The following is a 25,208-nucleotide window of genomic DNA, read 5'->3' as shown; positions in this document are numbered from 1 at the left end:
GCGGTGGCTCACGCCTGTAATCCCAGCACTTTGGGAGGCCGAGGCGGGCGGATCACTTGATGTCAGGAGTTCGAGATCGGCCTGGCCAACATAGCGAAACCCTGTCTCTACTAAAAATACGAAAATTAGCCGCGTGTGGTGGCAGGCACCTGTAATCCCAGCTACTCAGGAGGCTGGGGCAGGAGAATTGCTTGAACCCGGGAGACGGAGGTTGCAGTGAGCCAAGATCATGCCACTGGACTCCAGCCTGGGCAACAGAGTGAGACTCCATCTCAAAAAAAAAAAAAAAAATTAGCCAGGGGTGGTGGTGCATTCCTGTAATCGCAGCTACTCGGGAGGCTGAGCCAGGAGAATTGCTTGAACCCTACAGGCAGAGGCTGCAGTGAGCCAAGATCACACCACTGCACTCCAGCCTGGGCAATAGAGTGAGACTCCATCTCAAAAAAGAAAAAAAAAAAAACAGAAAAAAAAAGTGTGTAAGTGAATGCACAAAAACTTCGAGGAAATATTCATCCAGCATTGGCAAATTATTATCCAGTTGAGCAAATCAGTCGCTCATAGCCTTGACAAACTAGTGAAGTTCTGACATATCTCTTTTGACTGTTTCACTTTCCTCTTACTCCTAACATAAAATATCAACCAACATTCATGTCTGAACTATGCTCATTGATCAATTGGGACCATAGGGAAGCTACACAACATCAAAGAAAGCATACTGTGAGAACTGGCTATATGGAGTTTACAATAGAGTCCTGTACTGTATATTTTAGTATTTGTAAACTGTATGCTACACATCATTTACATCAGTGAAATTATAATACACATGCAACATATATGCACACAGGACTGACTACATAATTTGTGGTACCCAGTGCAAACTAAAGAGGTGGAGCTGGGGATGGTAATGTGTGCCCGTAGTCCCAGCTACTCAGGAGGCTGAGGTGGGAGGATCTCTTTTTTTGTTGTTTTTTTGAGACGGAGTCTTGCTCTGTTGCCCAGGCTGGAGTGCAGTGACACGATCTCGGCTCACTGCAAGCTTTGCCTCCAGGGTTCACGCCATTCTCCTGCCTCAGCCTCCCAAGTAGCTGGGACTACAGGTGCCCGCCACCACGCCCGGCTAATTATTTTGTATTTTTATTAGAGACGAGGTTTTACCCTGTCAGCCAGGATGGTCTCTATCTCCTGACCTCGTGATCCGCCCGCCTCAGCCTCCCAAAGTACTGGGATTACAGGTGTGAGCCACCGCACCGGGTGGGAGGATCTCTTGAGCTCAGGTTAGAGACCAGCCTGGGCAACATAGTGAGATCTCCGCTCTAAAAAATTAAAAAGACCAGACGTAGTGGCTCACACCTGTAATCCCAACACTTTGGGAGGGCAAGGCAGGTGGATCGCTTGAGCCCAGGAGCTCAAGACCAGCCTGGACAACATGGTGAAAATCGAAGAATTAGCCAGGCGTGGGCCAGGTGCAGTGGTTCATGCCTGTAATCCCAGCACTTTGGAAGGCCAAGGCAGGCAGGTCACGGGGTCAGGACATAAGACCATTCTGGCTAACATGGTGAAACACCATGTCTACTAAAAATACAAAAAAATTAGCCAGGCGTGGTGGCAGGCACCTGTAGTCCCAGCTGCTTGGGAGGCTGAGGCAAGAGAATGGCATGAACCCGGGAGGCGGAGCTTGCAGTGAGCCGAGATCGTGCCACTGCATTCCAGCCTGGGTGACAGAGCGAGACTCCATCTCAAAAAAAAAAAAAAAAAAAAAAGAAAAGAAAAAGGAAAAGAATTAGCCAGATGTGGCAGTGTGCACCCGTGGGCCCAGCTACTTGGGAGGCTGAGGCGGAAGAATCACCTGAGCCTGGGAAGTTGAGGCTGCAGTGAGTCACGATTGTGCCACTGTACTCCAGCCTGGGTAATAGAGTGAGACCCTATCTCAAAAAAAAATAAATAAATAAAATAAAATAAATAAATAAGTGGGGCCAGGCCAGGCACGGTGGCTCACGCCTGTAATTCCAGCACTTTGGGAGGCCAAGGCGGGCAGATGACCTGAGGTCGGGAGCTCGAGACCAGCCTGACCAACATGGAGAAACCCCGTCTCTACTAAAAATACAAAATTAGCCGGGTATGGTGGCGCATGCCTGTAATCCTAGCTACTCAGGAGGCTGAGGCAGGAGAATCGCTTGAACCTGGGAGGTGGAGGTTGCGGTGAGCCGAGATTGTGCCATTGCACTCCAGCCTGGACAATAAGAACAAAACTCCACCTCAAAAAAAATAATTAATTTTAAAAATTAAAAAAAAAAGTGGGCCCTCTTGTTCAAAATCATTAACAATTGCAAAACAGAGCATGACGCAGCTGTGAAGCTAGCTCTGTACATATCTGCTTCCACTTACCCCCAATCTGGTTGTTAAACATTACAACTTCACCACTCAACACAAAGCTTTCTATGCTGGCCAAACCCATGAGTCATACAATGTCAAATCAGACAATATATCAGCAGATATATTAAAATCCTGGCTCTATCACTTACCAATTCCATGTCCCAATATCTCTGTTCTTTGGCTTACTTATATATAACGTGGGAACAATATAGCCTGCCTCATAGAAACGCTCAGGAATAACAGTAAACAGCATTTATTGACTTTTCGCATGAGCCATATACTTTGTTTGTTTGCTTTTGAGACGGAGTCTTGCTCTGTCGCCCAGGCTGGAGTGCAGTGGCACGATCTCCGCTCACTGCAACCTCCACCTCCCAGGTTCAAGTGATTCTCCGCCTCAGCCTCCTGAGTAACTGGGACTACAGGCACCTGCCACCATGCTCAGCTAATTTTTATATTTTTAGTAGAGATAGGGTTTTACCAAGCTGGTCTCGAACTCCTGACCTCAGGTGATCCACCTGCCTTGGCCTCCCAAAGTGCTGGGATTACAGGCGTGAGCCACCATGCCCAGCCAAGTACCTCTTTTAGGTACTTTACATGTGGTATTAGCGTTTAACCCCCACAATACTGCCTACCAACGAAGGGACTATAATCCTTCCAGTTTTACACATAAGGAAATAGGTACTAAGTGTTGCAGCCAAATTTCAGATTCAGTTAGTTTGACTTGACTCCAAGCTGCTTTTAACAAGTACTCTATAATGTCCACCACAATCCCTGATACACTGTAAGTGCTCAATAAATATTAGCTATTATTTTAGTGTAATGCATAAGAAAGTTCTTTGTAGTGGGAGTTGAACAATGAGAACACATGGACACGGGGAGGGAAACATCACACACCGGGGCCTGTTGGGGGCTGGGGGGCTGGGGGAGGGATAGCGTTAGGAGAAATACCTAATGTAAATGACAAGTTGATGGGTGCAGCAAACCAACATGGCACATATATACCTATGTAACAAATCTGCACGTTGTGCACATGTACCCTAGAACTTAAAGTATAATAATAAAATAAAAAGACTTGCAAAAAACAATAAGAAAAGAAAGTTCTTTGTAAACAGAAAAGAAACCGACAAACGCACATATTACTGTTGCTATAAAATCATCTTTGATTATTAATTAGAAAACAAGGCTTTTTTGTATCTCAGGGTGGCAAAAATCTCCTATATGGCTGATGGGAGTAAAAATTGGTACCTCCCTTATAGAGATCAACTTGACAAGATTCATCAAAACTGTCTAACCCTGTAATCCCATTTATGGGAATTTATCTTGATATAGCTGTCAGGGAAGAAAATGATATACATACAAAGGCATTCACTGCAGCATTTGTAATAGCACAAATTTGGACATAACACAAATGTCTATTCACAGAGGACTGGAAAATGAACTATGGCATAGCCATGTGATGGAATACTATGCAGCTGTAGCAACAACAAAAAGACAAGAAACTCTCTGTGTACCAAGATGGAAATGAAACCGTCCCAACCAACTTTATAAAATTAATCAGGGGCTGGGTGCGGTGGCTCACGCCTGTAATCCCAGCACTTTGGGAGGCCAAGGCAGGCCGATCACTTGAGGTCGGGAGTTCGAGACCAGCCTGGCCAACATTGTGAAACCCCGTCTCTACTAAAAATACAAAAATTAGGCCAGACACGGTGGCTCACACTTGTAATCCTAGCACTTTGGGAGGCTGAGGCAGGCAGATTACCTGAGGTCGGGAGTTCAAGACCAGCCTGGCCAACATGGTGAAACCCTGTCTTTACTAAAAATACAAAAAATTAGCCGGGTACAGTGGCATGCACCTATAATCCCAGCTACTCTGCACAGGTGCACACCTGTAATCCCAGCTACTCTGGAGGCTGAGGCAGGAGAATTGCTTGAACCCAGGAGGCGGGGGTTGCAGTGAGCTATGATCACGCCACTGCACTCTAGCCTGGGCTGCAGAGCAAGACTTGGTCTCAAAAAAAAAAAAAAAGGACAAAAATTAGCTGGCGTGGTGGCGCACACCTGTAATCCCAGCCACTCGGGAGGCTGAGGCAGGAGAATTGCTTGAACCCGGGAGGTGGAGGTTGCGGTGAACTGAGATCACACCACTGCACTCCAGCCTGGGTGACAGAGAGAGACTCCGTCTCAAAATAAAATAAAATAAAAAATAAAATAGAAGAATAGAATAGAATAGAATAGAATAAGGGAAGAAGGGAGGGAGAGAAATGAAAATAAACAAAGCTTGCAGCACATTCAGCATTCATCATGAGGTCACATTGAACTCTGAGCCACTTCCTCATAGTTGTTTGCTGCCTACTGTCCCAGAATCATGCGGACCCTGTCATCATACAACTTAAGCTTGCGAAAGATTGTTTTCCACCTGAGGTATTCTTCCAGGTCCTGCATATCAGTGAAACTACTAATGACAGCCATTGCGAAAGATCCCACAGGGAGCTAACTCACCAAAGAATGCAGTTTCCGGCCGGGCACAGTGGCTCACGCTTGTAATCCCAGCACTGTGGGAGGCCGAGGCGGGTGGATCACGAGGTCAGGAGATCGAGACCACGGTGAAACCCTGTCTCTACTAAAAATACAAAAAAATTAGCCGGACGTGGTGGCGGGCGCCTGTAGTCCCAGCTACTCGGAGAGGCTGAGGCAGGAGAATGGCGTGAACCCAGGAGGCGGAGCTTGCAGTGAGCCGAGATTGCGTCACTGCACTCCAGCCTGGGCGACAGAGCGAGACTCCGTCTCAAAAAAAAAAAAAAAAAAAAAAAAGAATGCAGTTTCCACATCCTGATGATTTCATCCCCTTTACCCTGACCAATAAATGATACCAAATTTCCAGTCTCTCCCCCTCTCCAATCCCCAACTCAGGCCAGGTGCATTGGCTCACTCCTGTAATCCCAGCACTTTGGGAGGCCGAGGTGGGAGGATCAAGAGGTCAGGAGTTTGAGACTAGCCTGACCAACACAGTGAAACCATATCTCTACTAAAAATACAAAAATTAGCCGTGTGTGGTGGCACGCACCTGTAATCCCAGCTACTCAAAAGGCTGAGGCACAAGAATTGCTTGAACCTGGGAGGTAGAGGTGGAAGTGAGCTGAGATCCTGCCACTGCAATCTAGCCTGGGCAACAGAGCAAGACCCTGTCTCAAGAAAAAAAAAAAGAAAAACCCAGCTCAGAATTCCTTGGGGAGATGGATTTGAAGGTCTCCTCCTGTTACAGTAGGTAGCTAGTCAGACATGAGCAGAGCAGGAGAGGCCCCCACCCCCTAACCCCAGGAATGTCAAACAACCAATGGGTGATGGTCAGGCAGTTGTTAAGCTAGCTCGCTAAAATAATAATTGATTGCATCTGGTGCCAGGGAAAGGCAGTCTCCCAAAAGATAGAAACACCTGAAACTGGTGATTAGCAGCTTCCCATAAGATCTCAGGAGCTGGGCGAGTAGGCTCAAGCATGGGCACTAAGAGGCAAAATGGCAGATGATCTTCCTCTAGGAACACTGGACTGGTAAGGGAAACACACCTTGAGTGAGCATGCCCACAACTCCAGTAAACACACTGCACATGCGCCCCCACCCAGGTGCTGACAGGCCACCATGCATGTGGACAGCCCACCCCAAGGGAATAATCAAGGGAGAAGGGAATGCAAGACCCTGGAAGTATGCCAACCCAAAGTCAAGGTCAAACAACGCACTTCATCTCTCAGGTCAACTGCTTGGTCCTCTTCCAAGTGTCCTTTACTTCCTTTCATTCGTGCTCTAAAGCTCTTTAATAATCTTTCACTCCTGTCCTAAAACTTGCCTCAGTCTCTCACTCTGCCTTATGCCCCTCGGTTGAATTCTTTCTTCTGAGGAGGCAAGAACTGAGCTTGCTGCAGACCATTGCAAATTCAGCGCTGGTAACACTCCCATCTCCTCACTTGGCTGCTCTGCGATCATTAAACTCTTTCTCTGTTGCAGACTCTGCTGTCTCATTGCATTGGTCTGTTGCTATGCAGCAGGCATATAAACCTGTTGGAACTATAAGAGAAAGATCTACAAGATACACTAAAATTTTAAAAATGCAAAATAGTGCATATAGTATAACAAAAGGGGAAAATAAGAATATATGTATGGGCTGGGCGTGGTGGCTCATGCCTGTAATCCCAGCATTTTGGGAGGCTGAGGTGAGTGGATCAACTGAGGTCAGGAGTTTGAGACCAGCTTGCCCAATGTGGTGAAACCTCGTCTCTACTAAAAATTAAAAAATTAGCCCGGCATGATGGCGCAGGCATGTAATCCCAGCTACTGGGGAAGCTGAGGCAGGAGAATCACTTTAACCTGGGAGGCAGAGGTTGCAGTGAGCCAAGAACATGCCACTGCACTCCAGCCTGGGTGACAGAGTGAGACTCTGTCTCAAAAAAAAAAAAAAAAAAAGGGAGTATACATACATATATATTTGCTTGTTTTTGCAGACAGAAAATCTAGGGATGCATAAGAAACTGAGAAAATATATAGTCAAGGGGCAAGGGTGGAGCAAGACTTTTCATGATAAATGTAACTTGTTTATTTTGAGATGTGAATAGTGACTATATTGCATATTAGAAATTTTTAATGATAAAAATATAGATGCTGGGCCAGGCGCAATGGCTCACGCCTGTAATTCCAGCACTTTGGGAGGCTGAGGCAGGCAGATCACCTGAGGTCAGGAGTTCAAGACCAGCCTGGCCAACATGGCGAAAACCCTGTCTCTACTAAAAATACAAAAATTAGCTGGGTGTGGTGGCAAGTGCCTGTAATCCCAGCTACTCAGGAGGCTGAGGCATGAGAATCACTTGAACACAGCAGGCGGTGGTTGTAGTGAGCCGAGATTGCGCCACTGCACTCCAGCCTGGGTAACAGAACGAGACTCCATTTAAAAAAAAAAAAAAAAGAGGCTAAATCTAAAGTAGCCATTATTACTTGAGAGGCTGAGGCAAGAGAATCGCTTAAACCTGGGAGGCAGAGGTTGCAGTGAGGTGAGATGGCTCCCCTGCACTCCAGCCTGGGTGACAGAGTAAGAGTCTGTCTTAAAAAAAAAAAAAAAAAAAGGAGCAATTATTTATATATATATATATTTTTTTTGAGACAGGGTCTCACTCTGCCAACTCAGGATGGAATGCAGTGGTGCAGTGGTGAGATCACAGCTCACTGCAGCTTTGACCTCCTGGGCTCAAGTGATCCTCCCACCTCAACCTCTTAAGTAGCTGGGGCCACAGGTGCATGCCACCACACCAACTAATTTTTTGCATTTTTTGTAGAGATGAGGTTTCACCATGTTGCCCAGGTTGGTCTCAAACTCCTGGGCTCAAACAATCCACCTGCCTCAGCCTCCAAAGTGTTGGGTCACTGTACCTGGCCAATATCATAGATATTAACAACAGCAACAAAAAAAACTGCCAAACAAAACATTTTGTTAGCCATGGAATATTACCAACCATCTTTATTTATGTATTTATTTATTTGAGATGGAGTCTCACTATGTTGCCCAGCCTGATCTCAAATGCCTGGGCTCATGCAATCTTCCTGCTTTGGCCTCTCAAAGTGCTGGGGTTACAGGTGTGAGCCGCTGCACCCAGCCCAACCATCTTTAATTTGGCAGTTTAGGCCTTCTGAAAACTCATTTCTTCTACCTTCACTTGTTTTTATTACATAAGTAATTGATAATGTATAAAGAAAAAAAGTGTGTCTTTCCCAAATTGCATCTTAGTTGTGCACATTTCCCCCATGTAAACGTAAACATATAAGAAATGCATAAATATTTTTGTAAATGGTTATATTATACTTACATTGTTGCATAACTTGTAATTTTTGAACTGGTTGTGAACATTTTCCTTCTTAGCAAATATTCATCTAATTACCACTATTTATTGTTATTATTCTTATTATTTGAGACAGAATCTTTCTCTGCTGCCCAGGCTGCAGTGCAGTGGAGATCACAGATGACTGATGACTACAACCTTGAAGTCATAGACTCAAGTGATTCTCCTGCCTCAGCCTTCCAAGTAGCTGGGACTACAGGCATGTGCTACCACGCACAGCTAATTTTTAAATTTCTTTTGTAGAGACGAGGGTCTCACTATGTTGCTCAGGCTGGTCTGGAACTCCTGGCCTCAAGCAATCCTGCCTCGGCCTCCCAAAGTGCTGGGATTACAGGGATGAGCCACCATGCTAGGCTCTAAATTATAATTATTAATGGCTACGTATTTTTCTTATTATGAATGCATCTTTTTTTTTTTTTTTTTGAGATGGAGTCTCGCACTGTCACCCGGGCTAGAGTGCAGTGGCACAATCTCGGCTCACTGTAACCTCTGCCTGCTGGCTTCAAGTGATTCTCCTATCTCAGCCTCCTGAGTAGCTGGGATTACACGTGCCTGCCACCACGCCTAGCTATTTTTGTGTGTGTGTGTGTATTTTTAGTAAAGACGGGGTTTCACTATGTTGGTCAAGCTGGTCTCAAACTCCTGACCTCATGATCTGCCCGCCTCAGCCTCCCAAAGTGCTGGGATTACAGGTGTGAGCTACCACGCCCGGCCGAATGCATCATATTTTATTGGACTCCTACTTTGAAATATTTAGGAATTTTCAGTATTTACTATGACAAATAGCACTGTGATTTTAAAAAATGTAGTCAAATCCACTTTTGCTATTGATTTTTTTTTTTTTTTTAATTTGTAGAGACATCGTCTCGCTATGTTGCCCAGGCTGGTCTGGAACTCCTGACCTCAAGTGATCCTCCTGCCTCGGCCTCCCAAAGTGCTGGGATTACAGGCGTGGGCCACTGTGACCAGCAGCTATTTATTTTCTTTGGTATGTGTGTGTGCGTGTATGTATGTATTGAGACGGAGCTTGCTCTGTCGCCCATGTTGGAGTGCAGTGGCACGATCTCGGCGCATGCAACCTTCGCCTCCCGGGTTCAGGCGATACTCGTGCCTCAGCCTCCCGAGTACCTGGGATTACAGGCGTGCGCCACCATGCCCAGCTAATTTTTATATTTTTAGTAGAGACGGGGGGTGCGGGTGGGGGAATTTCACCAAGTTGGCCAGGCTGGTCTCGACTCCTGACCTAAGCTGATCTGCCTGCCTCGGTCTTCCCAAAGTGCTGGAATTATGGACATGAGCCACCGCGCCGGGCCAGCTATTGATTTTTTGAAAGGATTAAAAAAAAAAATAATGTTGCTTTGAAAATTTTTATTTATGAGTAGCTGTTTTGGTTAAAACTTGGCTATGGTTTCTCTGGAGTGATCCTGAGTTGGATAATTTTGGGAAAGTGAGAAAATCTAATTAAAAACATTTTCAGCCGGGCGCGGTGGCTCAAGCCTGTAATCCCAGCACTTTGGGAGGCTGAGGCGGGCGGATCACGAGGTCAGGAGATCGAGACCATCCTGGCTAACACGGTGAAACCCTGTCTCTACTAAAAACACAAAAAAATTAGCCGGGCGTGTTGGCGGGCGCCTGTATTCCCAGCTACTCGGGAGGCTGAGGCAGGAGAATGGCGTGAACCCAGGAGGTGGAGGTTGCGGTGAGCCGAGATCGCGCCACTGCACTCCAGCCTGGGGGACAGAGAAAGACTCCGTCTCAAAAAAAAAAAAAAAAAAAAAACCATTTTCAAATGCTTATTAATTGTAACAAAAGAGAAATCACAGGATCCATAAAGAGCGCTAGCCCGAAACGTCTTTTGATGCAGTAATTCCTGGGCGCCGGCATCGCTCACATTCTCCTCTCAGAATTACACCGGGAGGGGTCGCGAACCTCGCTAGCCGCTCTCTGTGAGATCCGGAGGTACCCAGACAGCGGACTCCTTGAGTTCACAGCCCGGATGCAGAAGGGAATCCTAGCAGCGCCGCACCGGATGTATGAGTGGAAGTGACTGAGGTCAACTCACGACCGATTGGTTCTCCCGAGTGGACCCAAGCCTGTTTTCACCTGCCACTGGCCGCGTGGTTTGTCTATTTGAACAGTCCCCGCCCCCTGGAGAAGCCGGGTCCTGAAGCTTCACTTCTTCTTCATTACTATTGGCTTGTTTTTCAGTCCATCTTCTTCCTATACCTGTCGATTGGTCCTCAGGGCTGGGAACCCTCCTTCCCTCGCTCCCGGCTTAGAGGACAGCGGGGAAGGCGGGCGGTGGGGCAGGGGGCCTGAAGCGGCGGTACCGGTGCTGGCGGCGGCAGCTGAGGCCTTGGCCGAAGCCGCGCGGTGAGTCCAGGGCCTAGCATGACCCCTCTAAGGCGGCGTAATGTCCAGACCCACGGCCAGGCTGCCTGTGGGGGGGCCAGGGGAAGTCGCCCGTCTGGGACGTGGGGTCCCCACATTGCCGGCCCCACTACCTGGTCACCATCTGAGGCCTTGACTCCCACCCCTCGAGGCAACGCCCACCTCCCCGGGACCCCCAAGAGACCCCTGGACCCTTCGGCCCGCGGTACGTCCGCCCGAAGGCCGGCCCATCAGCTCTGGTACTGCCCTTTGGGTCTTTTGCCCGTCACAGCCACCCTTTCTTCTGAGCCACGTACAAAAATGGTGTATCTCTGCCCCAGGGAACACCAGCGTCCGTGTCAGCCCCTTGTCCTCCACTGTGGACACGTCTCAGAGACCCAGTCCCCGAAACTGAGCTCGGTTACATCGTTGGGGTACATCCTCTCTCCCTCTCCCCCAGCCCCATCCCTGTTTCCCCCATCCAATTTTAACTTCCTTAAGCCCTATAAACACCCTTAGGATATTTGACTTCAGATATCCTAAGTTTAATTGAATTCAGTCTGGAGCAGATGGCCTGTGGGCCTCAGATCATATAAAGATACACTGGTTTTTTCCTGAGAATAGAAATCCCTTGCCAGCCTCCTTCCCCCCTTTTGTACGCACACACATTCACACAAACTGGAGTAGTTTTATTGGTAGGGATTCTTAAGTTTCTTCTCCCCTAAAGGATGACATTTCTTTCTGCAGTCTTCTTATTGGCAGTGGAGTATTTGAAAGCTTTTCAAAACCAATTATTCCCTGATTTTTCCTCTGTGCCTTACAAATTCGTTCAAAAATAAGAATTTTGAGAAATTGGTTTTGTAGCATAAGCTGAACATACTTGGAATAGGTGTATGTTACACCCATGGCAGTGTGGGCATAATTGAGGAATGAGGGAATGATCTCAGGAAGTAATTGGTGGTTTTTTTTTGTTTTTTTTGTTTTGTTTTGTTTGAGACGGAGTCTCGCTCTGTCGCCCAGGCTGGAGTGCAGTGGCGCGATCTCTGCTCACTGCAAGCTGCGCCTCCCGAGTTCCCGCCATTCGCCTGCCTCAGCCTCCAGAGTAGCTGGGACTATAGGCTCCCGCTACCATACGGCTAATTTTTTTTTTTTTTTTTTTTTGGTATTTTTAGTAGAGGCGGGGTTTCACCGTGTTGGCCAGGATGGTCTCAATTTCCTGACCTTGTGATCCGCCCACCTCGCCCTCCCAAAGTGCTGGGATTACAGGCGTGAGCCACCGTGCCCGGCCAGGAACTAATTGGTTTCTTTTAGCTTACATTTGAAGTGCTAGTTCCCTGTAGAACTGCATTGTTCAGTACAAGAACCACCAGCCACATGTGGCTGTAGAGCACTTGAAATGTGACTAGTCCAGGCCAGGCATGGTGGCTCACACCTGTAATCCCAGCACTTTGGGAGGCCAAGGCGGGCTGATCACCTGAGGTCAGGAATTTGAGACCAGCCTGGCCAACATAATGAAACTCCATTTCTACTAAAAATACACAAAAATTAGCCAGGCATGGTGCTGCACATCTGTAGTCCCAGCTACTCGGGAAGCTGAGGCAGGAGAATCATTTGAACCCGGGAGGTGGAGGTTGCAGTGAGCCGAGATCATGCCACTGCACTCCAGCCTGGGTGACAGAGCGAGACTGTCTCAAAAAAAAAAAAAAAAAGTGACTAGTCCAAATTTACATTGTTGTAAGTGTAAAATGCACGTTAGATTTTGAAGACTCGCTAAAAAAAAAGAATGGACACTGTATCAATTTTTAAAATATTGATAACATGTTGAAATGATATTTTGGATATATTGGTTTGAGTAATTAATTTCACCTGTTTCTTTTTACCTTTTAAAATATGGCTACGAGCAGGTTTAAAACTACATATGTGGATCATTGTATGTCCTCTTTTTTTTTTTTTTCTTTAATTGAGATGGAGTTTTGCTCTTGTTGCCCAGGCTGCAGTGTAATGGCCCAGTCTCAGCTCACTGCAACCTCCGCCTCCTGGGTTCAAGTGATTCTCCTGCCTCAGCCTCCCAAGTAGCTGGGATTACAGGCACGTACTGCCACGCCTGGCTAATTTTGTATTTTTAGTAGAGACGAGGTTTCACCATATTGCCCAGGCCGGTCTCAAACTCCTGACCTCAGGTGATCTGCCCTCCTTGGCCTCCCAAAGTGCTGGGATTACAGGCGTGAGCCACTGTGCCCGGCCTATATTTCCATTAGACAGTGCTGCTGTAGAATAATAATCTCTCTTTTTAGACTGAACTTGAGGAAAGGGGCAGTCTTAGTCATTTTTAATTCTTTCCCTACCTCCCGACATTTGTTACCTGGCACTTTGCCTTGTACATAGTAGTAGTAGTAATAATAGCTAACAATTATTAAGAACTTAGTATATGCCCTGTACTGTTTTAAACACTTTTTGACATGTATTAAGTCATTTAGTTCTGACATCAACCCGTGAACTAGGTACTATTATCTTCCTATTGTAGTTGAAGAAACAGACATTTTGAGTGTCTTTCTGGAGGTATATAACCTTGTTTTTGTTTTCGTTTGTTTTTGTTTTGAGACAGTGCAGTGGCAGGATCTCGGCTCACTGCAACCTCCACCTCCCAGGTTCAAGCGCTTCTCCTGCCTCAGCCTCCCAGGTGACACGTGCCACCACGCCCAGCTAATTTTTGTATTTTTAGTAGAGATGGGGTTTCACCACGTTGGCCAGGCTGGTCTCGAATTCCTGACCTCAGGTGGTCCTCCAGGCTCAGCCTCCCAAACTACTCAAGGTATATAACCCAAAGATTCAAACTCAAATAGGCTAGGCCGATAGCCCACAATTTAACCTCCCTACTACACTGCCTCTTTTAAACATCAGTCATTGTTTAATGAATCTAGGCTTTCTAAATGTTCCTCAATAAGATCTCTCAACCTTTTTAGAATCCCCTGCCTTGACAAGGGCTAGGGGGAGATCTGTGTTGGGTGACCAGGGCCATAAGTAAATTTATCATCATACTTTCTTATCCAGAATATTAAAGGAAACTTCTCTCTAAAGAACCTCAGGGCAAGATGCTTGGAACCGGACCTGCCGCCGCCGCCACCGCTGCCACCACATCTAGCAATGTGAGCGTCCTGCAGCAGTTTGCAAGTGGCCTAAAGAGCCGGAATGAGGAGACCAGGGCCAAAGCTGCCAAGGAGCTCCAGCACTATGTCACCATGGAACTCCGAGAGGTGCTTCTGGGATCTGGGGCCAGTCATTGTGGGATGTTTGGGCTAAATGTACCATCACTGGTTTACATTTTTTTTTGGACAGCTAAGTGAGGATTTGGAAAACAGAGATTATTTTAGAAAGGCACCCAACCTCTCACATCCATAAAACATGCAGGTTCTTTTGCAGCAGTTGCACATTTTTGTAGCATTTTTCTTGTTTGTGGTCACATTTTAGGGGCCAGAATAGACTTAGCTGTTTCTTTTAACTTTTTAGTTTTTCCTTACCACATACCACACCCTCAAATGCTTTCTGTCTGATAACAGTGATTGGGATGGGTTTGGAGAGTTGAGAGCTACGGGCTTTCTAAATAGAGACCAGACTTGAGGTCAGAGACAGTATCTTGTTTCTCCTTGTATCCCTGGTACTAGAAAGAACCTAGGACAGGACATTTTCTGCCACAGAGTAGATACCCAATAAATATTTGTTAAATAATCAGATGATTGCAAGTTCAGGTGTTCTACAGTGTAATCCTATAGAAATGGGCAGTAGCTTGTCTTCTTTGGTTTGAACTATACTGCCTGCCTCTCAGGATCTAATCTTTAGATGCCAGCCCACTCCCACCACCACAGTCAGAGAATTATTAGAAATTGTTCTGATTATATCGTCTTTTGCAGATGAGTCAAGAGGAGTCTACTCGCTTCTATGACCAACTGAACCATCACATTTTTGAATTGGTTTCCAGCTCAGATGCCAATGAGAGGAAAGGTGGCATCTTGGCCATAGGTAAGGACAGAGTCTCTGGTCACAAAAACAACACACTCACCTTTGTGCCCACTGCACCCTGTGTCTGCCACTTACTGGATACTAGTTCATATTTGCTTAATGAAATTTAAGAAGCCCGTGGCTTTTAATTCTAGCAGCAGTCCTGGGCCACAGGAAAAACGTATTTTTAGATGTGGACGTGGAGTCTCGGAACCATTGAGTGACTTTTCAGACAGTTTACCAGAGCTGAGACTAGAAGCCAGCTTTCTTTCCACTCCTTCATATTGCCTTTTGTGGGCTCTGCTTCCTCAGTAGAGCAGGGTTTCGCATAGTGGGGCTCACGAATGGAAAAGTGGAATCGGTATAGTTAATAAAAGGCAGGTCTTTTTTTTTTTTTTTTTTTTTTCCAAGATGGGGTCTCACTCTGTTGCTGGGGCTGGAGTTCAGTGGTGCGATCATGGCTCGCTGCAACCTCCACCTCCTGGGTTCAAGCGATTCTCGTGCCTCAGCCTCCCGAGTAGCTGGAATTACAGGCACCTGCCACCATGCCTGGCTAATTTTTGTATTTTCAGTAGAGACAGGGTTTCACCATGTTGGCCAGGCTGGTCTCGAACTCCTGACCTCAAGTGATCTGCCCACTTCGGCCTCCCAGAGTGCTGGGATTACAGGTGTGAGCCACCACAACCGGCCAGGCAGGTCATTTTTAACTTCTAAGGACTGGTCATCAGTCCTGTGAATTATTATCCAGTCCCAGTTGTTTTCCCTTTTTTGGGGGGTAGCGGAGAAAATTATACTAGCATGAGATTATTTTGCTTTATGTAAATATTTCTGGCACAAGTATTAAATATGTGGGTTAAAATGAAAATTGTCTTTGTCCTTGCCATCTAGAAATGTACTCAAAGTAGAATGGAGGGATCACTCGCCAGCTTTTTTTTTTTTTTCCCTGAGACAGAGTCTCGCTCTGTCGCCCAGGCTAGAGTGCAATGGTGTGATCTCGGCTTACTGCAACCTCTGCCTCCCAGGTTCAAGCAATTCTCCTGCCTCAGCTTCCCGAGTAGCTGGGACTACAGGTGCATGCCACCATGCCTGGCTAATTTTTTTTTTTTTTTTTTGTATTTTAGTAGAGATGGGGTTTCACCATGTTGCCCAGGCTGTCCTCGAACTCCTGAGCTCAGGCAATCCACCCGCCTCGGCCTTCCAAAGTGCTAGGATTACAGACTTGAGCCACCGCACCTGGCCGGCACTCGCCAGCTTTTAGTTGAAGTCTGCGTACTTTCCTGGCCAGCATACACCCCGTCATCACCTTTTGCCTTCCTCTCTTTTCCAGCTAGCCTCATAGGAGTGGAAGGTGGGAATGCCACCCGAATTGGCAGATTTGCCAACTATCTTCGGAACCTCCTCCCCTCCAATGACCCAGTTGTCATGGAAATGGCATCCAAGGCCATTGGCCGTCTTGCCATGGCAGGGGACACTTTTACCGCTGAGTACGTGGAATTTGAGGTGAAGCGAGCCCTGGAATGGCTGGGTGCTGACCGCAATGAGGGCCGGAGACATGCAGCTGTGAGTGCCTACAGGGAGGAGCACAGCCAGGCTTGGGGAACGATGGTGTCATGGTGGGGTCTTTTGCTTCCTTCTGAGGCTCATTCCTTAAAAAAGCTGGTTAGAAGAGCTAGGATTCCAGGCTGTGAGATGGGGTAGAGTCCGTCCTTCAGAGAGAATCTAGCAGTGGTGTGGTGGGTATCAGAAGCATTGGCCGCATGCTTTCCAGTCTGCTGCCCTTCAGAGGAGGCAGTACTGTGAGGAGGGGGCACGGTACCAGGAGAAGGACACACACTTGGACCCTGGCTCAAGTCTTGGCTTTGCAACTTCCTACCTAACTGTAACCTGGGGCAGCTTCTGACCTTCAGTTTCTTCCTCTGTCAAATAAAAATAATAACAGGATTAAACAGGATTATGCATTCAGTAAATATTTACTATATACCTACTGTATTCCAGGTAGAGTTCTAGGCTATTAGTACAGTGGTAAAGAAAGCATAAAACACATCTGCACTTCCAGAGCTTATGTTCAAACATTACAAGCATTTTGTGTTTGTAAACAACCTAGGATAATGAACACTGAGCTGTTTAATCAATTTTGCTTTCCTTCCTCTGTCCCCAGAATTTCCTAGCTAGAAGAGTAAGCAAGCCTTCTCTGTTTCTAGTGTGTATGGCTCTAAGATGACAAGAGACTGTACTCCTGAGAGAACAAAACTCTGGTACCAATGAGAGTTCTTGGTTTGCTTTTTTCTCCAGGTCCTGGTTCTCCGTGAGCTGGCCATCAGTGTCCCTACCTTCTTCTTCCAGCAAGTGCAACCCTTCTTTGACAACATTTTTGTGGCCGTGTGGGACCCCAAACAGGCCATCCGTGAGGGAGCTGTAGCCGCTCTTCGTGCCTGTCTGATTCTCACCACCCAGCGTGAGCCGAAGGAGATGCAGAAGCCTCAGTGGTACAGGGTGAGGAGATGGCTCCATTCCCACCACTAGCAAAGCACATCTACGTAGAGAATCACCTGGCCTAAAGGGCAGCCACAGGCCCTTGCCATGGAGCAAGAATCACCTTTTGGTTTGGTCTCAAATGAATTTTTTTTTTTTTTTTTGAGATGGAGTCTTGCTCTGTTGCCCAGGCTGGAGTGCAGTGGCGCAATCTCGGCTCACCACAACCTCCACCTCTTGGGTTCAAGCGATTTTCTCCCACCTTAGCCTCCCGAATAGCTAGGACTACAGGCGTGTGCCACCACGCCCAGCTAATTTTTGTAATAGAGACAGGGTTTTGCCATGTTGGCCAGGCTGGTCTAGAATTCCTGACCTCAGGTGATCCACCTGCCTTGGCCTTCCAAAGTGCTGGGATTACAGACATGAGCTACCACGCCCGGCCTCCAGTGAATTTTTTTATGCTCAGTATGAATCAATAGTTACTTTATTGCATTTTATTAAAGCAAACATCTATTGATAGTCACACCATTATTCTAGACATTATTTTGTGTATGACTAAGAATGCAAATATGCCAATTAAACTGTGACTTGGTACCTTCTTTTTTTTTTTTTTTTTTTTTTTTTGAGATGGAGTCTTGCTCTGTCACCAGGCTGGAGTTTAGTGGTGTGATTTTGGCTCACTGCAACCTCTGCCTCCTGGGTTCAAGTGATTCTCCTGCCTCAGCCTCCCGAGTAGCTGGGACTACAGGCATGTGCCATCACGCCCAGCTAATTTTTGTATTTTTAGTAGAGACAGGGTTTCACCATATTGGCCAGGATGGTCTTGATCTCTTGACCTCATGATCCACCCGCCTTGACCTCCCAAAGTGCTGGGATTACAGGCATGAGCCACTGTGGCCGGCCGACTTTGTACCTTCTTCTTATTAATAATTAATTATAAGACATCTCAGCTGGATGCTCACGCCTGTAATCCCAACATTTTGGGAGGCCAAGGCAGGAGGATTGCTTGAGCTCAGGAGTTTGAGACCAGCCTGGGCAGCATGTGGGACCCTGTCTCTCCAAAAAATAAAAAAATTAGCTGGGCCTGGTGTTACACGCCTGTGTTCCCAGCTATTTGGGAGGCTGAGGCGGGAGAATTGCTTGAGCCCAAGAGATCAAGGCTGCAGTGAGTCATGATCACGCCACTACACTCCAGACTTGGCAGCAGAGTGAGACTCTGTCTCAAAAAAAAGACATCTCTTCAGGGATGTTAAAATATGGAAAAATAGGTGTCTCAAAATCAGTGAGATACAAATGATACTAATTTAGAAAGTGCCAGTTCTTTCTGCTCTAATATCATAAGGCCTGTGCTGATTACTGCTGCAGAGGGAACTTATCAGTGAGTCTTATATTAGAAAAAGAGCTCTGAACATCGGATTGGGAGACCTGGGTTCCAGTCTTGCCTTTGCTGTGTGATCTTGGACAAGTCACTGAAATTCTTTGAGCCTGTGTTTTTAGCTGTTAAATAGGGATGATGATGGTATCTTCCTCAAAGGCTTATTATGAGAATTGAAGCTGGGGCCGGGCGTGGTGGCTCACACCTGTAATCACAGCACTTTGGGAGGCTGAGGTGGGTGGATCACTTGAGGTCAGGAGGTTGAGACCAGCCTGGTTAACGTGGTGAAGCCCTGTCTCTACTGAAAATACAAAAATTAGCCAGGCGTGGTAGTGTGTGCCTGTAATCTCAGCTACTCAGGGGGCTGAGGCAGGAGAATCACTTGAGCCCAGGAGGTGGAGGTTGTGGAGAGCCGAGATTGCGCCACTGCACTCCAGCCTGGGCAATAGAGCAAGACTCCGTCTCAAAAAAAAAAAAAAAATTGAAGCTGAATTAAATAAAAGAGATTGATCAGTTAGTTTTGTTGATAACTGGCACAAGGCACTAAGCAGGCGTGGTAGCACCTCAGAACCCCCAGTGTAGATGGGATGGGCCTATATTCTTTCTGGGTTTGTACTCTGTCTCTAATGAAGGCACCTTGTCTCTCTACATAGCACACATTTGAAGAAGCAGAGAAGGGGTTTGATGAGACCTTGGCCAAAGAGAAGGGCATGAATCGGGATGATCGGATCCATGGAGCCTTGCTGATACTTAACGAGCTGGTCCGAATCAGCAGCATGGAGGGAGAGGTGAGAAGCCACGGCAAAGGGGAGTCCAGGTTCCCCATGTACCATTCTGTGAGTGAGGCAAGGCGAGATCCATGTCCTCATGGAGCTGACATTCTGTGGCGGGAAACATAATAAATAAGTAAATAAGATAATTTCAGATAGCAGCAAGTTCTATGAAGAAAGTCAAACCAGAATAGGATAGAGAGTGACGGAGAGGGGGTGAGTGGAGGGTCAAGGAAGGCCCTCCCTGAGGTGGTGTTATTTGAGGGGGGTCCACATGACACGAAGGAGCTACCTTGCAGCAGGCCGGGGGACTGTGTTCCAGGCTGAGGCTTTGAGGCGGAAGAGTGTGAGACATTGATGAAACAGAAGGAAGGGAAGTATGGCTGGTGTACCGGGAGCAAGGGAGAGGGAAGGAGGGGCCAAATTAATAGGCCCACGGTTCACAGTAAACACGAGCTTTCGCAGGGGTAAACATTGGAAGTGTGCACACAGGCGAATAATGTGATGTCATGCGTTTCTAACAATCACTGACTGCTTATAGGAAAAATGTAGGAAAAGGCAGGAATGAAAGCAGGGAGACCAATTAGGAGATGTGTTGGCTTGAGAAGGTGGATTTAAAAGTGCATGGATTTTATTAGGGAAACAGCCTGGGAGAAGGGTCGGACCACAATGCACATCTGACCCTGAGTAAGCAAGAGGGTAAAATACAGATAGAAGTGTTCTAGCCTACTCTGCAGGGCCACCGCGGGGTCCTCAAGCCAAAGTTGGCCGTCGGAGAGTTCTGTGTCTCCCAAGAGCAGGATAGCCTTAGCAGCCCTACTGTGTTCTGTCATTGGCTGGGAGCAATGGGTGACGTTGGCACAAACTTAGTGATGGGTTTCAGAGCAGCAGCTGGGGCCCTTGGTTATGCGCCTTGTAGTTGGAGGTTGCATTCTCACAGCTGCCAGACGAAGCTATTACAGTAGTCTGGGTGAGTGACAGTGGTGGGTTTGACTAGGAGTGCTGGCACAGATACTGAGAAGTAGTTGATTCAGGATATACTTGGGAGGTAAAGCTTCATCTGTGAGACTGGCTGTGGAAAATGAGCTGTGAAATTTTACCCTGGGGATTCCTGCTTATAATAGACACAGTGCTTGTTAGATAATAGCCATGCCCAGATGTGGGAGCAGTGCATGCAGCAGTGTGCAGAAGCAGGAGGAGTCTGGCTTCAGATCCCCACCACTCTGTTGACTGTGTGACTCAGGCAAGTTACCTGTTTAGCCTCATTTTTCTCCCTTTGGACAGGAACTCTTACCTACCTCATTGGGCTCTTGTGCGGTTTCTAAATGACGCTGGCCCTCTATATCCATGAGTTCTACATCTGGATTCAACTAGTCATGGTTCACAAATACCCAGGGCCGGGTGCAGTGGCCCACACCTGCAATTTCAGCACTTTGGGAGGCTGAAGTGGGAAGATACACTTGATCCCAGGAGTTCGTGACCAGCCTGGGCAAAAGATGGTGAGACCGTGTCTCTACAAAAAAATTTTTTTAACTTTTTAAAAAGAAAAAAAATCAAGGAAAAATCAAACAATTTAAAGATAATACAAATTTTTAAAAATACAGTGCAACAAATATTTACATAGCATTTACTTTGTATAAGGTATTATAACTAACATAGAGATGATTTAAAGTATGTGGGAGGCTATACATAGGTTATATGCAAATACCATGCTACTTTATCGGAGGGACTTGAGCATCTGCAGATTTTGCTATCGCAGTGGGTCATGGAACCAACCCCCATGGATACTAAGTGGATGAGTATGTATGTGAAGTGTCCAGCACAGCACCTGATACGTAGTGGGCATTCTATAAATGGTAACCTTCAGATTTTACCTCCTGAGTTTAACATGATGTTTTCCACTGTAATCTAGGCAGCTCTGAGATCTTTGTTTCCTCCCATTAAAACAGGACAGTATCACCTGGCTCATAGAGTGGTTGTCAGATTTCATTGAAATAGTTCTTGTGAAGGTGGTTTGTAAATTATAAGAAACTATCCAAGGCTGGGTGTGGTGGCTCATGCCTGTAATCCAAGCATTCTGGGAGGCCGAGGTGGGAGAATCACTTGAGCTCAGGAGTTTGAGACCAGCCCGGGCAACATAGTGAGACCTCGTCACCAAAAAAAAAAAAAAAGAAAAAGAAACTATCTAAATATAAGGTATTAAAATGTCATAATTTGTTCATTCATTCAACACATATTAATTGAGCACCTAGTATATGCCAGCTACGCTGTGTCCTAAGAGCTAGAATACTCCAGCAGTGAACAAAATAGATTCCATTCTTGTAAGGGAAGATAGATGATATACAAGTAAAAACCTAAAAACCTATTATATATCATATGGTTATAAGAGCTATGGAGAAAAGTAGGGCAAGGAAGGGGAATAGAGAATGCTCACCTGGATTAAGGATTACATTTTTTTTTTTTTTTTTTTTTTTTGAGACGGAGTCTCGCTCTGTCGCCCAGGCTGAAGTGCAGTGGCGCGATCTCGGCTCACTGCAAGCTCTGCCTCCCGGGTTCACGCCATTCTCCTGCCTCAGCCTCTCCGAGTAGCTGGGACTACAGGCGCCTGCCACCACGCCCGGCTAAGTTTTTGTATTTTTAGTAGAGACGGGGTTTCACCGTGGTCTCGATCTCCTGACCTCGTGATCCACCCGCCTCGGCCTCCCAAAGTGCTGGGATTACAAGCGTGAGCCACCGCGCCCGGCAAGGATTACATTTTAAAACCTGGTGCCATTTGAGCACAGCCATGAAGGAGGTTAGGAAAAAGCTCTACAGGTATCTGGGGAAGAGCATTCTAGGCAGTGGGCCCTGAGGCAGGAGCATGCTGGTGTATTAGAGGAGCAGCAAATACTGCAGTAGCAGCTCCCCTACCATGGCTGAGCAGAGTGGAGAGGTGTGTGGGGATATGGGGTCAGAGGAACATGTAAGGGAAGGAGGGGGCATATCACATAGGGCCTTTGTGTGGGAAGCAGGAAGCTGTAAGTGGGCTTTGAGCAGTGGAGTGACATTTAACTCATATTTCAAAAGGATCATTCTTGCCATTGTGTTGAGAATGGATTGTTAGAGGGTCAAGCACTAAAGCCAGGAATCCAGTTAGGAGGGAATTGCCACAGTCTTAGTGGGGGATATTTGTGGTTCAGACCACAGTGGGAGCTATGAAGTTGCAAGAAGCAACTGGATTCTGAATTTGGGATTTGCTGATGGTTTGGAGGTAGATGGAGAGAAAGAAGTGTCAAGGTGTTTGGCCTGAGTATTAGGAGGATGAAATTGCCATTCACTGCAGTGCGAAGACTGAAATGGAAAGAGCAGGCTTAGGGGAGAAGGCTGGGAATTTGGTTTTAACCTGTTAACTTAGAGACCTGTTGGGCACCTGAGTGGAGATACTGAATAGTTCTGGGGAGAGAGCTGGGCAAGGGGGATGGATTTGGGCATTGTCAGCGTATAGATGTTATTTCATCATGAGACTGGGTGAGAAGCACAAGGGAACTAGTACAATTGGAGAAGAGATGGAGTCTGCGAACCTGAGGTCAGGAGATGAAGAGGACCAAGGCAGATGGGGAAGGAGCAGCCAGGGAGGGAGTAGGAGAGTCAGGAGAGTTTAGAGTCTGAGAAGCCAGGTGAAGAAAGGGCGTCAAGGAGGTGGAAGTATCAGTTGGATGAAACGCTGCAGATAAGTCAAATAAGATGAGGACTAAGAATTGACCATTGGATTTAGCAGCTTAAAACTCATTGGTGACTTTGACAAGAGGAGAGGACAAGATTTTCTGAAAAGTGAAAATATGTGTGTCAAGAAAAGTTTAGAAGTTTGGAAAACTTGTATCTCCTTCTCAATTTGGAGTCTTGGAGGATGAGTACTCCCCAACCCCCCTCCCCCAGCCCCCAAAACTGAGTCTTGCTCTGTTGCCCAGTTGGCGTGATCTCGGCTCACTGCAACCTCCGCCTCCTGGGTTCGAGCAATTCTCCTGCCTCAGCCTCCCGAGTAGCTGGGATTACAGGCATGTGCCACCACACCCAGCTAATTTTTGCATTTTTAGTAGAAACGGGTTTTCACCATGTTGGTCAGACTGGTCTCAAACTCCTGACCTCTTGATCTGCCCACCTAGGCCTCCCAAAGTGCTGGGATTATAGGTGTAAGCCCTTGCGCCTGGCTGAGGATGAGTGATTAAGCAGCCCTTTGTAAAGGGAATAGACATGAGTTCTCAGTCAGCTTATTCCATACTACCTGTGGAATCCTAGGATTCTGAGAAAATTACTTGGTTAAGTTTTTGTTTTTTGTTTTTTTGAGACAGAATTTCCTTCTTGTCGCCCAGGCTAGAGTGCAGTGGTGCGACCTTGGCTCACTGCAACCTCTGCCTGCTGGGTTGAAGTGATTCTCCTGCCTCAGTCCCCGAGTAGACAGGACTACAGGCGCCCGCCACCACTCCTGGCTATTTTTTTGTATTTTTAGTAGAGACAGGGTTTCACCATGTTGGCCAGGCTGGTCTTGAACTCCTGACCTCAGGTGATCCGCCCACCTTGGCCTCCCAAAGTACCAGGATTACAGGCATGAGCCACCACGCCTGGCCTGCTAAAGTTTTTACGTGGGTTTCTAGGGAGAAGAAAGAGATCAGACAGTCCTTAACAGGATGCTGGCAGGGGAGCTCCCATCACCTTTGCAAGCCTCATTGCAGTGGCCTAGGTCAGTAGTCACAGCAATATGTAAGTCAGCCCTTCCAAACCAAGTGAGGAGTCCTGGGATGTGAGAACCCTTGGCAAGGCAGCCCTCTGCTGCTGCTTTATTGTTCAATAGGTGGTGCTCTTCTGCCTAACTTAGAACAAAATCAGGTCCCTTGCAAAGTTCTGGGGAAATTGTAACCCTAAACATGAAGAGTGGCCACCCTTCACTTTGGAAGTAGTTGCGTTTCAGGATTAGGCAAATGTAATGGTCTGTGGAATCCACAGTGCCCAGTTTGAATGCCAGTCATAAGTAAAGATGACTTTTTTCCTCCTCATATATATAGCGTCTGAGAGAAGAAATGGAAGAAATCACACAGCAGCAGCTGGTACACGACAAGTACTGCAAAGATCTCATGGGCTTTGGAACAAAACCTCGTCACATTACCCCCTTCACCAGTTTCCAGGCTGTACAACCCCAGCAGTCAAATGCCTTGGTGGGGCTGCTGGGGTACAGCTCTCACCAAGGCCTCATGGGATTTGGGGCCTCCCCCAGTCCAGCTAAGTCCACCCTGGTGGAGAGCCGGTGTTGCAGAGACTTGATGGAGGAGAAATTTGATCAGGTAAGTGGTGAGAGGCCCTTTCCCTCTTTTCCTAAGCTCCACACCTCACTTTTCCCCTGCCAACCCTTTATCCTTCCTCTCTCAGGTGTGCCAGTGGGTGCTGAAATGCAGGAATAGCAAGAATTCGCTGATCCAAATGACAATCCTTAATTTGTTGCCCCGCTTGGCTGCATTCCGACCTTCTGCCTTCACAGGTGAGGATGTCCATGGAAGACATCATTACCCAGCTCAGGGTAAACAGGGAACAGGTGATTCCAGAAAAGCCAAATATCTTTTCCTTTGAAGCAATGCCAACGAATTTCTGATTTCTTTGCCTCATGTCCAATTTCAATGATATTTAGTTCAGGTTTTCTAATGTCAGAGGCAGCAGACACAGGAACAATCAGAACAGAGAGGCAGTTCTACGGCCAAGCATGTTCTCATGTATGGATGCCAACAAGTTCACAAGTAGACTTAAAAGAGACCAAAGGAAGGGCAGTTTTGATGTAGCTCCTGTGCAGTATCTACGTCAAAGCTTTGTGAGTCAGGGAGGGTTTGGGGATCATCCTGCTTCTGTCCCTGAGGTGGTCACCAAGCTGCCTCACCACTTGCAGGCAGCATCAATCCCTGGCTCCTGAAGCTGGCCCAACTCAGAGTCCACCTTCTCAACGAAGCCTTCC

At 46.9% G+C, this 25,208-nt stretch overlaps 1 protein-coding gene across 5 annotated transcripts in view; it reads left to right on the top strand.

The window, feature by feature from the left end:
* The first annotated feature begins 10,517 nt into the window (after nucleotides 1–10,517).
* Nucleotides 10,518–25,208, top strand: part of MTOR (mechanistic target of rapamycin kinase) — a 155,640-nt gene continuing 140,949 nt past the window's right edge. Inside the window, exons 1-8 of one of the 5 annotated variants that reach the window (XM_032758905.1) lie at nucleotides 10,518–10,624; nucleotides 13,700–13,875; nucleotides 14,530–14,638; nucleotides 15,945–16,177; nucleotides 16,910–17,110; nucleotides 19,118–19,252; nucleotides 24,274–24,549; nucleotides 24,635–24,743. In XM_032758905.1, the coding sequence (XP_032614796.1) occupies nucleotides 13,714–13,875; nucleotides 14,530–14,638; nucleotides 15,945–16,177; nucleotides 16,910–17,110; nucleotides 19,118–19,252; nucleotides 24,274–24,549; nucleotides 24,635–24,743 (1,225 nt within the window). In that variant the 5' untranslated portion in view covers nucleotides 10,518–10,624; nucleotides 13,700–13,713. Of the gene's footprint in view, nucleotides 10,625–13,672; nucleotides 13,876–14,529; nucleotides 14,639–15,944; nucleotides 16,178–16,909; nucleotides 17,111–19,117; nucleotides 19,253–24,273; nucleotides 24,550–24,634; nucleotides 24,744–25,208 lie in introns of those variants that run through there. The other 4 variants (XM_032758906.2, XR_009214909.1, XM_058444305.1 and 1 more) reach the window with 4 other exon arrangements.

Source organism: Hylobates moloch, unplaced genomic scaffold, assembly GCF_009828535.3.
Source record: "Hylobates moloch isolate HMO894 unplaced genomic scaffold, HMol_V3 SCAFFOLD_9, whole genome shotgun sequence".
Lineage (NCBI taxonomy): Eukaryota > Metazoa > Chordata > Mammalia > Primates > Hylobatidae > Hylobates > Hylobates moloch.
Note: the sequence above shows the minus strand (reverse complement) of the source record. Positions and strands in the feature narration are given on the sequence as shown.